The sequence below is a fragment of the Suncus etruscus genome, chromosome 4 (assembly GCF_024139225.1).
Source record: "Suncus etruscus isolate mSunEtr1 chromosome 4, mSunEtr1.pri.cur, whole genome shotgun sequence".
In the NCBI taxonomy this organism is placed as follows: Eukaryota; Metazoa; Chordata; class Mammalia; order Eulipotyphla; family Soricidae; genus Suncus; species Suncus etruscus.
Genome location: NC_064851.1, coordinates 78713293 through 78728956, shown reverse-complemented (window position 1 = coordinate 78728956; position 15664 = coordinate 78713293). Strand labels below are relative to the sequence as shown.

Here is a 15664-nt window from a genome sequence, read left to right as displayed (position 1 = left end):
AAATAACTCCTCTTCAGCTCTCTTCACTTTCATTTTCTTGAATGGAAAATTCTGAACATACCACCACATTGTGAGTTCTGTCTGCAGCCCCTGTCAGCAGTAGATGACTTCACACCAAGAGAAGGAATGCTCTATCTCCATGCCCTGTCATTTTACAACCATGGCAACTCAAAAAAAGACAGCTTTTCTAAATAATACAGACTACGATAAAGTGCAGGGAGGTTCTGTACAGCCGACAATGATTCTGGGACAAGATGCTAATATATCTAGATCTGTATCACATGGAGCCATATGTGCTTTCAAAACGACAATGACTTTTAGTGGCCATTATTTTCTGAGTGCTGCCACAGACTTCAGGAATAATGAGAACAAGGGGACAAGAGAAATGTGATAAGATGGACTTCAGTGCAATCTCGAGTCATGAAGCTGGCCTAACGCACAAAACAATCATTTTTCCACATATTTATTTATCGATTGATCAATTTTTTTGACGTCTTTATTTTGGTGTAGAGATTGAAGTTGATGTCTCCAATATTATTTTATTTTATTCTATCTTATCTTTCTCTTTCTTTTTGCACTCCGGCATGATTTGATTTCAGAACTGAGACTATTATGTGGTGCTTGTCTTTATTGCTGTAGTGCTCATTGGATATTTAATTTGATATTTCTTTCTGTATTATTCTGGTGTTTCAATTACCTTTTTCACATCCTCTCTCAAACTGAGGTTGAAAGCCTCTAAAAAGACTCCGCTCATTTTCAGCATATTTGACTTCTTTTTTAAATTTTTTTAATTTTTTTATTATTTTGTACCCTAATCTATTGCTTTTCTTTCCTTCAAACAAAACCACATAACTCAATTTATCTAGTTCCGCCTCTTAAATAGAGGGGGAAACAAGGGAGGGTACCAGGACCAAACAGATCTATGATCACTAATAGTAAGCTAGACAAAGAGGGGACCACCTACTCTAGTAGCCTGGGGGGTGATGGTGGGGTATATGGGTTGCAGAAAGGGAACTGGGATGGGGGAGGACAAATTTGGTGATGGGTATTCCCCTGATTCAATGTTAATATGTACCTAAAATACTATTGTGAAAGATATATAAGCCATTATGATAAAAAAAAAAAAAAAAAAGAGCACAGTAAAAAGAAAAAAAAAAAAGAATAACAGCCAAGATGGTGCCTTCCAAAGTGCAGACAAGGGCTGTATAAGCAAGTAGAATGTGAGGACTGACTGCCCTGGACTTCGATCCACTTCCACGATGCCCTTGGGTAACTACCCTCCACCCAGAGACCTCTAACCCACTACCAGACTTGGTCCCATCTTGGGGAAATTCCTCCTTGTGGGAAAGCACCCTTTAAATGTAGTTTGTAAATAGGGGCAGTATCCTAAAAAATCAAGTTAGAGGAAGGACAGATTTGTACGCTTGCACAGACTTATGGGGCTCTAATAATGTAAGGTGGTCTTGTGGAAAAGTTCTGCCAAGAAGAACAAAGCAGCCCCCTAACCACAAGGTCACTGCTTATCTACCCCATACCCCAAGGCACAAAGCTGCACTAATAGTGTTTCTTGGCTTTTGTTATTTGGGAATATGATGAAGGATGTAATGAAGGAATATGTGAAGGAATATAGATGGTCAATTTAATAAAAATATGAGAATGGGGTACAGGAGGTGTACGTTAGGAAAGGGAACACTCAGACAATGGCAGAGGTGAAAAGAACCTGTTTTAGAGGAAGGCTGAGGGGTGGGAAGGAAACGGGACATCGGTAGAGGGAAGTGGATACTGTTACAGAGATTGGTGTTGGAAAACTGTATGCCTAAAACCTAATAACAAATTACATTGTAACTCTGTAATTCACAGTGGTTAAGAAAATTAAAAAATTAAAAAAAATTAAAGGGACAAGAATCCATTTATTGAGAGCTATCTGAGCTAGCATGCTACCTAAACAAACCCCTTGTCTGATTCATTCTCTACAGGATTCAGTGTCACCCTGGCAGGCCTTAGGGTAGTAAATCACCACAATTCCTGCCACAGCCACTTCCTGCCTGTTCCACTATCTGGTTTCTCATCTTCACAGCGAACAATGGAATTCAAATCATCTTGTTCTTGCTTTTCATTTTCTTACTTATTGTCCAGCTTCCCTTCATCAACTCTTTGAGGGCAAGACTTGTTGGGGCAAGAATGGCATGTGGCATTTACTGAAGCTGGTGTGAAAGCACCAAGTATCTGGCACTTAGAAGAGACACAGCCCAGGCATGCAGGGAAAGCCAGTGCACTATCTCCATGTGCATCACAGGGCCACATGCAGCCTGTGTGCCTCTTGATTTTTTTGCTGCTCTCTTGGGGGAGGCCATAACCCAGGCTAAACTAGCTGGACATTACACTGTTCCAATCACTGCCTGGAGCAATAGAAAGGGCTATGTGGAATGGGTTCCCTGGTGTTGCCATATCTCCCCCAACCTTATTTTTTCACAAGAAGCGATAAGTCTAGATTATTTCCATAAAGTCTTTTATATTTAAATTTTGATGAATAGTTAAAACAACAACTTGAGCAACTAGAGAGCCAGAAGTAAGTGAAGATGGGAAGACCTGGAATCCAGAGGAAAGAGGACCTCAACTGACTTATCTCCAAGTACATCGTCACCAGGGACACAGGTGTGGGTAAGTCATGTCTCCTGTACTTTACAGATGAGCAGTTTCAGCCTGTCAATGATCTCACCACAGGAATTATTCAGACATCCCAGCTCCAGGACTGAAATCACATATATGAGCAGCTGAACTTTCTCAGATGGAACCAGACTAAACTCTGGGATATTTTCCAAATGAGGGTGAACTGAGTCCCCTCCTCCCTCTACCTGACACCAGAAGACCCAGCAGCCTCTGCCCACACTCTCCATATTCCTAGCCAAAAAAAAAAGAAAAAAAGTCCAGCTCTTTGAAAGAAAATAATGGTCACCGATAGTTCCCAGGTAATCTGGTCTAGACTGATACCTTTGGGGCCTTCTCAGGATGGGTGGGAACAGATTTCCCTTTCTGCATGAACCACAGAAGCCCAATGCCCACACCTTTCAACAGAAATGGCCCAACTTAACCGTATCAAACTTAACCCGCAACTTAACCTTATCAAACTGCCAAGCTACTATATTTGTTTCAGATCTATAAATCCCAAGCACCTCAAAATTCACAGTACGTGGGGCCGGAAGAGTGGTGCAAGCCATAAGACGTCTGCCTTGCCCACACTAGTCTATTACAAACCACAGATCAATCCCCTAGGTTCCCATATGGTCCCCCAAGTGATTTCTGAGCGCATAGCCAAGAATAACTCCTGAGTGTCACTGGGTGTGGCCCAAAAACAAAAACCAAAAAAAATTTTACAGTAGTGTTATCCTAGCAGTATCACAGGAAATCTAATGGAAATCTAATGAGCTCAGTGAGTCAAAGAAGGCTCAACTAGCAACAATTACATCGTGATAAATCCTTAAACACTAACTTTATTATTTTTGGGATTTTGGGGGGGGTTGGGCCACACCCGTTTGATGCTCAGGGTTACTCCTGGCTAAGCGCTCAGAAATTGCCCCTGGCTTGGGGGGACCATATGCAACACCGGAGGATCAAACGGCGGTCCTTCCTTGGCTAGTGCTTGCAAGGCAGACACCTTACCTCTAGCACTACCTCACCAGCCCCAAACACCGACTTTAGTAACACCATGAATAGCTATGACAATTATTTCAAACTGACACTTAATATAAATTATGATAATTCCATTAATAATTTGATAATTCCTTTGTCTTGTAACAAACAACATTAAATAAATTTGTGTCTGCAATGGGGCAGGCTATGGTTGTGGGTAGGAGATTGGAAAAGGGAAGGTCACACTGGTGGTGGGATTGGTGGTAGAATATTTGTCTGAGAGTACTATATTATGAATAACTTGGTAAATAATGGTGTTGCAATTAAAAAGAACTTGTATGTCAAACAAGGAAGACCCTCAGGTGGCAGTTTAGCTCCTATGGAATCCAACTTCAGATTATATCCTCTGTGAATACAAACCCATGTCCCTTCATCACTTCTAGGTGATGGAGGGTAGTAAACTCTACAAAGCCCTGTAACTTCTTGGAATAAATATACTAATATATAAGTATATACTGTGACCTGAATAGCTATACACAGAACTGAAGTACACTTCCACCTTCATTCGGTTCTATGCATGCGTATCACAAAATATTACAATGTTTTCTATCATCTATATAGTACCCAAATTTTTTCTACTATATCAAATTCTCCTTCATCTTCTAAAAAGCATGCTGGTGCAGTTGCTGGAGAGAGAGTATAGAGGGTAGAATGCTTGCTTTGTGTGTAGCTGACCTGGGTTCAATCTCTGGTAAGTCCCCCAGCCCTGAACACAGAGCATAGATAAACCCTCAGACCACTATGTCTGACTCTTAAACATACAAACAAACAAAACCCCACACAAACCCCAAACATGTTGGTCTCATCTACTGAATTGTTATCCCACTTTTGGGGAATTTTCTGCACCTTGAAAAACTCTTAGTGTGATCTGAACTGAGAAGTTTCAACTTTGTAGGGCATTCCTTAGAACAGCATTTTCCAACCACTGTGCCAGGGCACACTAGTGTGCAATGGAAAAAATTCCAATTTCATCTGTAAAAAGTGGCTTTGGAATGATTGGTTTATTTGTGAGCCAAAGCGCAAGTTACAAACTATAAAATCTAAAGACAGGATGCCTGCCCAGTGGGGCCTAACTGTGAAAAACTGTGAGTGCTGCCTGTGTGTGTTTGTCTTCTGTCCTGCCTCCTGAACCTCTTGGGAGTGGGCTGAAAAGGGCCCAGAAAATTCACTCTCCCAGAGGCTCCAGTAGAGCACGGACCTATGCAGCCATGTTCTCTTTCTAAGGAAGAACGCCACTACAACAAGAAGAAAAAAAATCACACTAAGAACTGTGCTGGATCACTGAAACCCAGCATTTCTCCCCGGACTGTCTTCTCTGCTGTGTGCTCGGACCTAAGATTTGATCCTGTGTGAGGCTTCATCCATAAAGGACTCCCCTTCCTTGGAGGCAAGTCGACCCACCCAGAAAGGGCGGAGCCAGAGGAGTGCCTCTTACATCATTTAGACAAAGAATACCACCACAGCACATAGAAAACCCACAATACAAGTGTGACAATGGGGAAACAACACAGGCCAGCATCAGACATAGAGAAAGAGGATGACAATTCTGATGACCATAAAATAGCCAACCAACTAATCAATCTCTCAGATAAGGAGTTTAGACAAGAAATATGGAAGATGCTCAAAGAACTCAAAGAAACCATGGAACAAGTTGAACAGAACACTAATAAGAACCAAGAATATATGAAGACAGAAATCACAAAAATCCAAACTGAAATAACAGATCAAATAACAGGCCTGAAAAACTCAGTAAACAAATTAAATGACAAAATGGATGAGCTCTCCAACAGGGTAACAGAAGCTTAGAATAGAACTGGTGCTGTGGAAGATGAGATAAATAATAACTCCATACAGTGGAAGAGATTGAAAAAAACTTAAAGCAAATGAACAGACAAAGGAAAAATTAGACAAAGAATGTGAACAGATGAAAATAGAAGTTTATGATAAGCTCAACAGAAACAACTTAAGAATCATTGGAGTCCCAGAGACCCAGGAAAAAAATTTCCAGGAAGAATCAACGGTCAAGAACATCACTAAAGAGAAACTTCCAGAGTTAAAGAATATATGTGATCAAATCCTGCATGCCCAAAGAGTACCAAACAAAAGAGACCCCAGAAAAAATACCCCAAGACACATAATAGTCACAATGATGAATCCCATAGATAGAGATATAATTCTGAAAGCAGCAAGATCAAAAAGGGAAATTACATTCAAGGGAGCATCCTTGAGATTTAGGCAGACCTGTCACCAGAAACACTCAAGGCCAGAAAGCAGTGGTGGGACACAGTGACAAAACTCAATGAAATGAATGCATCGCCTTGAATACTGTACCCAGCAAAATTCACTTTCAGGTTTGACAGAAGAATAAATGGTTTCACAGACAAAAAACAGCTCAAAAACTTTACAGACTCAAAACCAGTCTTAAGAGAAAAACTGAAAGACCTAATATAAGACAAGATTGACCAAAAGACACACCAAATTTTGATATAAAGATGGCATTAAATCCCAGGACAATTCTTTCTCTCAATGTCAATGGACTAAATGCACCAGTTAAGAGACACCGAGTGGCTAAATGGATCAAAAAACTCAGTCCAACCTTCTGCTGCCTACAAGAAACGCACCTGAATAGTCAGAACAAACATAGACTCAAAATAAAAGGCTGGAGGAAAATTATCCAAGCAAACAACACCCATAAAAAAGCTGGAGTGGCCATACTAATATCAGATGATGCAAAGTTTATACTCAGGAAAGTTTTAAGGGACAAAGATGGACATTTTGTATTAATCAAGGGGTATGTACAGCAGAAAGAAATCACTCTCCTAAACATATATGCACCGAATGAGGGGCCAGCAAAATATTTAATACAATTGTTGACAAATCTGAAAAATAATATCAATAACAACACAATAATTATGGGGGACATCAACACGGCTTTGTCAACACTGGATAGGTCAACCAAACTGAAACCCAATGAGAATATACTAGACTTGAGAAGAGAAATGGAAGAAAGAGGCCAAATAGATATATATAGGAAACTCCATCCCCAGAAACCTGGATACACATTCTTCTCCAATGTACATGGGACATTCTCCAGGATAGACTACATGCTGGCACATAAAACATATCTCCATAATATCAAGAGGATAGAAATTTTGCAGGCTACCTTAGCTGACCACAAGGCTCTGAAATTATATGTGAATTCCAAAGGGACACAGAAGAAAACTTTAACACCTGGAAGTTAAACAGCCTCATACTGAATAACCAATGGGACCGAGATGAAATCAAAGAGGAAATCAAAACTTTCCTGGAAACAAATGATAATAAAGACACAAACTATCAGAACTTATGGGACACAGCAAAAGCAGTACTGAGAGAAAAATTTATAGCTTTACAAGCACACATCAAGAAAGAAGAAGGGGCCTACCTGAATAGCTTAATGACACAGCTCATTGAATTATAAAGTGCTCAAGAAAAGGACCCAAAAATAGGGAGACAGAAGGAAATAGCAAAGCTGAGAGCAGAAATCAACAAAGTGGAAACCCAAAAAACAATCCAAAATATCAACAAAAGCAGAAGTTGGTTTTTCGAAAAAATAAACAAGATTGATAGACCACTGGCAAAACTAACAAAGAAAGAAAAAGAGTTATAAAACTCGTATTAGAGATCACTACTGATATGTCAGAGATTCAAAGGGTAATCAGAAACTACTTTGAGAAACTCTATGCCACTAACAATGAGAACCTGGAAGAAATGGAAAAATTATTGGACTCTTATAATCTTCCACGGTTGAAGGAAGAGGATGTAGCATATCTAAACACCCCATCATTATTGATGAAATTAAAATGGCAATCAAATGTCTGCCCCAGAACAGAAGCCCAGGCCCAGATGGATTCACTAATGAATTCTTTTAAACTTTCCAAAAGGAAATACTACCAATCCTGGCAAGATTCTTTCATGAAATCGAAAAAACAGAAACACTTCCAAATAGCTTTTATGAAGCCAACATCACCTTAATACCAAAACCATACAGAAATGCTATGAAAAAAGAAAATTACAGGCCAATATCGCTGATGAATGCAGATGCAAAGATCCTCAACAAAATCCTGGCAAATAGGATTCAATGCCTCATTAAGAAGATCATCCACTATGATCAAGTAGGTTTCATCCCAGGAATGCAAGAATGGTTTAACATCCATAAATCTATCAACATCATACACAACATCAACAACAAAAAAAATAAAAATCACATGATCATATCAATAAATGCAGAGAAAGCCTTTGATAAGGTCCAACAACCATTCTTGATCAAAACTCTCAGCAAGATGAGAATGGAAGGAACCTTCCTCAATATAGTTAAGGCTATCTACCACAAGTCAGTGGCAAATACTATCCTCAATGGAGAAAAACTAAAAGCTTTCCCTCTAAATTCTGGCACAAGACAAGGCTTTCCTCTCTCACCACTCCTTTTCAACATAGCACTGGAAATACTTGCTATAGCGATTAGGCAAGAAAAAAGATATCAAGGGAATCCAGATAGGAAAGGAAGAAGTCAAGCTCTTGCTGTTTGCAGATGACATGATACTCTACTTAGAAAACCCTAAAGACTCTACCAAAAAGCTTCTAGAAACAATAGACTCATATAGCAAGGTGGCAGGCTACAAAATTAACACACAAAAATCAATGGCATTTCTATACACCAATAGTATTAAGGAAGAAATGGACATTAAGAAAACAACCCCATTCACAATAGTGCCACACAATCTCAAATATCTTGGAATCAACTTGACTAAAAATGTGAAAGACCTATGTAACTGCCTCTGCTCCTGCCCTTTACTGGGAGAGAATTCCGGCCAGCAGCTTTCTCTCAACCGGGACAGAGAGCAGAAAGCAGCTACAAATAATTCGCGAGCGTTAAGCTCTTTTGTGAACACCTAAAAAATTAAGCTGCAGAAGTTAGTAAATGCTCAAGGTGCGTTCCAGTCAAGAGGCTTTAATGAGGGAGAGCAGGGTTTATATGCCCTGCTCCTGTGGGAAGGGTAGTAACATAGGATTGAAATATAAACCAATCAGATTTGTACAAGTACAACATTTTAACCAATGGGAGCATAAACACATTTTGATGGCGGGAAGGATAAAGAGGAACCTGGCAGGATGGGGGGAGGGGAAGCAAATCCTTAAACAAATAGCTAATTGATATTTACGCAAATACAATTTTTGTTTAGCCTATTTTCCATTTAAATCTTTCTTTTGTGCAAGCAATAAGGATCATAATTTAAACTTTACAAAAACCTATCTATAATTACGTTTTTGAGAGCAGTTACAAAAACAGGTTCCATGGAAAGGTTAAGGAATCTGGTTAAGCCAGATTCTGTGTTCTGAGCTAAATTTATTTGCAGTTTCCAGTTTGCTCGGGGCTATGCAAACTTAGTGGCTTGAATCAGGGCAGGCGGTGGAAAATTCATCCAGAGTTCCATTGAATATGTGGGTGTACGGTCGCCCACAGACCTATACAAAGAAAACTATAAAACTCTGCTCAAGAAATAAGAGAGGACACACAGAAATGGAAAAACATACCCTGCTCATGGATTTGCAGGATTAACATAATCAAAATGCCAATACTCCCCAAGGCATTGTACAGATTTAATGCGATCCCTCTAAAGATACTCATGACATTCTTCAAAGAAGTGGATCAGGCACTTTTGAAATTCATTTGAAAAAATAAATACCCTCGAATAGCTAAAGCAATCATTGGGAAAAAGAATATGGGAGGAATTACTTTCCCCAACTTTATACTTTACTACAAAGCAATAGCTATCAAAACAGCCTGGTTCTGGGCAGGACAGCTAGCCACAGGTCCCCTGGGCTGAACTCCTAGTCCAGGGGGCCAAGATCCCCCCAAACCTGGTGGGTCTTCAGGGCCATGCCTGGTTAATCGGGCCCTGGGGGGAGGCGGGGGAGAAATCCCGTCCTTTGCATCCCAAAACTGCAGAGGCACGGCTGGGCTCAGACCACTCCACATGCCAGGATTTCTGGGTGTTTGACTGGTATGTGGGGGGCTCTGGGCAGGACAGCTAGCCACAGGTCCCCTGGGCTGAACTCCTAGTCCAGGGGGCCAAGATCCCCCCAAACCTGGTGGGTCTTCAGGGCCACGCCTGGTTAATCGGGCCCTGGGGGGAGGCGGGGGAGAAATCCCGCCCTTTGCATCCCAAAACTGCAGAGGCACGGCTGGGCTCAGACCACTCCACATGCCAGGATTTCTGGGTGTTTGACTGGTATGTGGGGGGCTCTGGGCAGGACAGCTAGCCACAGGTCCCCTGGGCTGAACTCCTAGTCCAGGGGGCCAAGATCCCCCCAAACCTGGTGGGTCTTCAGGGCCACGCCTGGTTAATCGGGCCCTGGGGGGAGGCGGGGGAGAAATCCCGCCCTTTGCATCCCAAAACTGCAGAACCGCGCGGGGGCGCTAGTATGAAGTATAATATACTTCATATATTAAGTGTATTCCTACTGTTATGTTACTTTTTACGTATCCAGAATCTTTATTATGTATCGTGCCCTTTCCCACATCCCTACAAAGCTCTTTTTTATTCCTTTACTCTCTATCCCCCCCAAACATCTCTAATCTACATTACTCTTTTTAATCAGTAGTGTACAAGCGTTATCACAGACCAAAGCCGTGCATTGTGTGTAACAACCCCAAACTGTTTCAAGATACATAAAATGGACACGTATTTCTTTAGAATATTTTGGTTTTTTTTCTCTGACAGCTATAATTCTTACTAAATGTTGTCTTATATAGTGACGATTCTAACCGCTTTTCTTCTTCTCTTTTTGAGCTGTTTAACAAGGAATCTTAGAGAAAGAGTCCCCCAGATTAATGCTTATGATTGAACCATAATTGTTCTTATCACCCCCTTATGGGCCAAGAACACCACGTGGCATTGCTCCTTTTTTGCATAGGCACATTAAAATGGGAAAATACTATACATATAAATAAGATCCTATCTAATAGAGATTGGTACAGACTAATCTTATAGTGCAAAGGGACTTTACACCCTGAACATTGACATAACGACCTGGCACAGACCTCAGAAGAAAGGGCATTCCCCTGAACCAGGGAAGCCATCCACAAAACATCCAGGCTGGTCTATAGCATCACCTGGAAGCAATCCTCTACCAAGGAAGACTCTACACTGCTCAGACATTGTCCTGCTCAAAAGAGACTTCCATTAACACTGAGAAGACTTAACAACAACAACGATTTGCTTACAGGACAGGGCTCCCTGCATTGCCCTTTGATTGTAAGGTGAAACCAGAGGACGCTCCACATCCTGACTTCAATGTTGGATATACAGATTCCAGGATCTTAAATACAGAAGCTTGATACCAACAACAGAGACTGTGTGAAAAATATAAGTGTGTTGGCACTACAGACAATGTCTTGGATTGGACGATCTAGCTTGCCTGGAGCCTAGAGTTGGTCTTGTGCCAGGAACCTTCAGGGGTCGGGTCTTTTTGTATTTAGGCCAAGGTTATTTCTTTCCATGTCCCTCATATTTTGATGGGCCTATGCAAACAACAATTGCCACTCTAACACCATTTTTGCTGTGCTCCTTTGACTCTAATCCTTAAAAAGAACCCAGTTAAGATTTGAGGTCAACTTAAGCTAATATGCATGAATATGGAAATGTAAAAAAAAATGCTATGCCTGTAATGTTTAAGGAGTTATGTAAGTTTTATGGCTTTAGATTGCCTTGTGTGCTGTTAAGAAATATTATAGTGTGTTACAATCTTAATGTTCTTTGGATGAAATTTCAAAGTTGGGATATCAGCAAGGGGACTTCTGAGAATTATGTTATGTATTGTCCTTCCACTGTAACTTTACCTTGTCCTCTTTCTTTGCATCCTTGTTCTCATAATTACAAATAAAAAATTAAAAAAAAAACAGCATGGTATTGGAATAAAGACAGGCCCTCAGATCAGCGGAATAGGCTTGAATACTCAGAGAATGTTCCCCAGACATACAGTCACCTACTTTTTGATAAAGGAGCAAGAAATCCTAAATGGAGCAAAGAAAGCCTCTTCAACAAGTGGTGTTGGCACAACTGGCTAGCCACTTGCAAAAATTGAACTTAGACCCCCAGCTAACATCATGTATGAAGGTAAAATCCAAATGGATTAAAGACCTCTATATCAGACCAGGAACCATAATATATATAGAACAACACATAGGGAAAACACTCCAGGACATTGAGATACAGGCATATTCAAGGAGGAAACTGCACTCTCCAAGCAAGTGAAAGCAGAGATTAACAGATGAGAATATATTAAGCTGAGAAGCTTCTGCACCTCAAAGAAAATAGCGCCCAGGATACAAGAGCCACCCACTGAGTGGGAGAAACTATTCACCCAATACCCATCAGATAAGGGGCTAATCCCCAAAATATACAAGGCACTAACAGAAATTTACAAGAAAAAAACATCTAATCCCATCAAAAAATGGGGAGAAGAAATGGACAGACACTTTGACAAAGAAGACATACAAATGGCCAAAAGACACATGAAAAATGCTCCACATCACTAATCATCAGGGAGATGCAAATCAAAACAACTATGAGGTACCACCTCACACCACAGAGATTGGCACACATCACAAAGAATGAGAACAAAGAGTTTTGGCGGGGATGTGAAGAGAAAGGAACTCTTATCCACTCCTGGTGGGAATGCTGTCTAGTTCAACCTTTATGGAAAGCAATATGGAGATTCCTCCAAAAACTGGAAATGGAGCTCCCATACAACCCATCTATACCACTCCTAGGAATATACCCTAGGAACACAAAAATACAATACAAAAATCCTTCCTTACACCTTTATTCATTACAGCACTATCTACCATAGCAAGACTCTGGAAACAACCAAGATGACCTTCAACAGACGAATGGCTAAAGAAACTGTGGTGCATATACACAATGGAATATGTCAGGAGAGATGAAGTCATGAAATTTTCCTATACATGGATGTACATGGAATCTATTATGCTGAGTGAAATAAGTCAGAAAGAGAGAGAAAAAAATGCAGAATGGTCTCACTCATCTATGGATTTTAAGAAAAATGAAAGACATTCTTGCAATAATAATTTTCAGACACAAAAGAGATAAGAGCTGGAAGTTACAGTTCACCTCCTGAAGCTCACCACAAAGAGTGATGAGCTTAGTTAGAGAAATAACTACATTTTCAGCTATCCAAATAATGAGAATGTCTGAGGAAAATTGAAAACCTGTCTAGAGTACAGGCGGGGGTTGGGTGGGGAGGAGGAAGATTTGGGACATTGATGATGGGAATGTTGCACTGGTGATGGGTGGTGTTCTTTACATGACTGAAACTCAAACACAATCATGTATGTAATCAAGGTGTTTAAATAAAATATATAAAAAAAAACTAAAGACAGACTGAGAGCTGTTGACGAAGAGCTACATGTGTGTCTTTCTTCGATGCCTGCCAGAATATCAGCTTTGTGTTCAGTCAACAGGCCCAAGTTTTGCACTGAGCAAGTAAACAGAAATTTGAACAATTATAAAATACTTTATTTATTTCATAATAAAGTAGTTATAAAATAATTTCTTTGTGTTTATTTGATTCCTATTCAGCAGAATTACTTTATATATAGTCAATATAGGCACAGAGTTAAATTTTTTTTAACATTTTCTAATGGTGTTGTGCCTCATGATTTTTTGTTCATGAAAAAAGTGTGCCTTTGCACAAAAAGGTTGAAAAACACTGCCTTAGAATTCCAGATTTTGGTCTCTATTCTCAGGTTTAGGCCTTGACAGTAATATTATTGGAAGGAAAGTCCCATTCAACTTTGACTTACATTTTCATATAAAAAGAAATACAAACTCTGCCACATTAAATAAATTTTAAATAAATCTACCAAAGTGAACAACTTCTTGAGTTTTAGTTAAAAATTATTTCTAACATATGTGAACAAATTCATTACAAAATATTTATCTAAGTATTCTTTTCCTGCCAAGCCAACTAATGTTGGCTTTATTTATTTATTTATTTAAAACAACAACAACAACAATATCCTGTGATTTTAGGTGGTCTTCAGAGACCTGGAGAAATGGATGAACAATTGATCACAGACAGCAATTATATCATATAAACTAAGTCTTTATTATTGTGACCATGTGAAAATTGTGCAGTGAGGGAAGTGCAGGAGGTAGGAAAGACTTAGCAAAGGAGCTTTTGTGAGTAAATTCAAGAAACATAAAAATATGCCTGCCCAGGCTTTAAAAGACATTGACACACATACAGACTTACACTCAGCAGGAGGAAGGGTCCTGTCCGGTAGAAGAGTCCCCTGGGATGATGCCCTGAACAAGCGTGCCCGAGCAGTGCTTATTCGTCTGATCTTTGCGGGGTCCACTGGAGGTCTAGGATAGGATGGGCAGGGGTCATCCTCTGTGCTGGAAGATGCTGGAACTTTTGGTTTCTAGAAAGAAATTTAAAAAAAATAATTGACATGAGTTTCTGTGTCTCAAATGAGCCTCAGTGCCTTGGACAGACCTTAACATTGCGAGGGAGCAGAGGGCTTTTTGCCTAGCTCCCACTACCTGTGTGTTCCCGGGTTCCTTGGTTCCATATCTTACTGGCCAGTCTTACTCAACGTGCTAGAAAGATAATATACTTAATTTGGGGATCAAATTATATTGTATAAACTATTTTCCATCCTAGTGTATTTGAGAAAAAAGTATGACATTGACAGTAGCAGATTTTATAGTATATTAGAGTCCTTAAAATTAGTTGTAGCTTATTGAACAAATATACTAGGTTTGTGTTCAATTTACCTCAGAATACATTTATTGGGTACCTATATATTCCAAGAGCTATGTGAAATAGAAATATTAAATATAATCTATATATTTTAGGCTGCACAAACACATTTTAATGATATAAACATTTCAATAATTTAAATTAAAAGTCATAAAACAAAAAAGTCATAAAACATAAGTTGTATAGACCTTATGAGATAAAAGTGTTTCATTTTCCACATTTTTAGAAGTCTATGCCAATTCCCATGACAAAAGAAACATTATTTGAGAAACTTCCAATTCCCTAAAGAATTTTTAAAATAGTTGTACCTAGAACAGATGGAGTTAAAAGTTATAATACAGAACATTTCATCCAAAAGCAGCAGAATACACATTCTTCCCAAGTGCACACAGAACATCCTCCAGAATAAAAATCATATGTTAGATACAACAAATTTCAATACAATTAAGATTTAAATCATAGGAAGCATCTTTTCTGGCCACATGGCATAAAACTAGAAATTACAAGAAGAAAACTGGGAAAAGTCAAATATACAGAGATAAAACATCATGCTACTCAATAACTATTGAGTCAATACTCAATAACTATTGGGACAACAAAGAAATAAAAAAAATTACCTTGAGACATATGGAAATAAAAACACACTGTAAAAAAAAAATCTATAGGATGTAGCAGGAATATTCCTGAGAGTGAAATTGAGGGTGATATAAATCTATCTCAAAAAAATAGAAAAATGTCAGATAAGAAATCTAACTTTACATCCCAAGGAACTAGAAAAGAAGAACAAACAAGACCCAAAGTTAGTAAATGAGAAATAATAAATATTAGAGTAGAACAAAGAAAATAGAGGCTAAAATACAGTAGAAAAGATCACTAAAACTAGTACCTTACTCTTTGAGTAGATAAGCAAAATTGACAAACAGCTAAACTCACCAAGAAAAAAAAGAAGGATCAGTAAAAAGAGGAAGAAAGTAGTATTTAAAAAAAAAAGATAGAAATGCAAAGACTGTTAAAAGACTTTTGTGAGCAATTATATTCCAACAATTTGGAAATTAGGAAAAACATGTAATTTTCCAATGCTGAATCATGAAGAAATAAAAGCCTAAATATATCAATTTCTAGTAAGGTCCTAGTTACTCAT

General features: G+C 39.1%; 1 protein-coding gene across 1 annotated transcript in view; it reads right to left on the bottom strand.

The window, feature by feature from the left end:
* Positions 1-15664, bottom strand: part of ARMC2 (armadillo repeat containing 2) — a 153062-nt gene that overhangs the window by 114084 nt on the left and 23314 nt on the right. The window contains exon 4 of the mRNA XM_049771233.1: positions 14011-14182. Coding sequence (XP_049627190.1) covers positions 14011-14182 — 172 coding nt within the window. The remainder of the gene's footprint in view (positions 1-14010; positions 14183-15664) is intronic.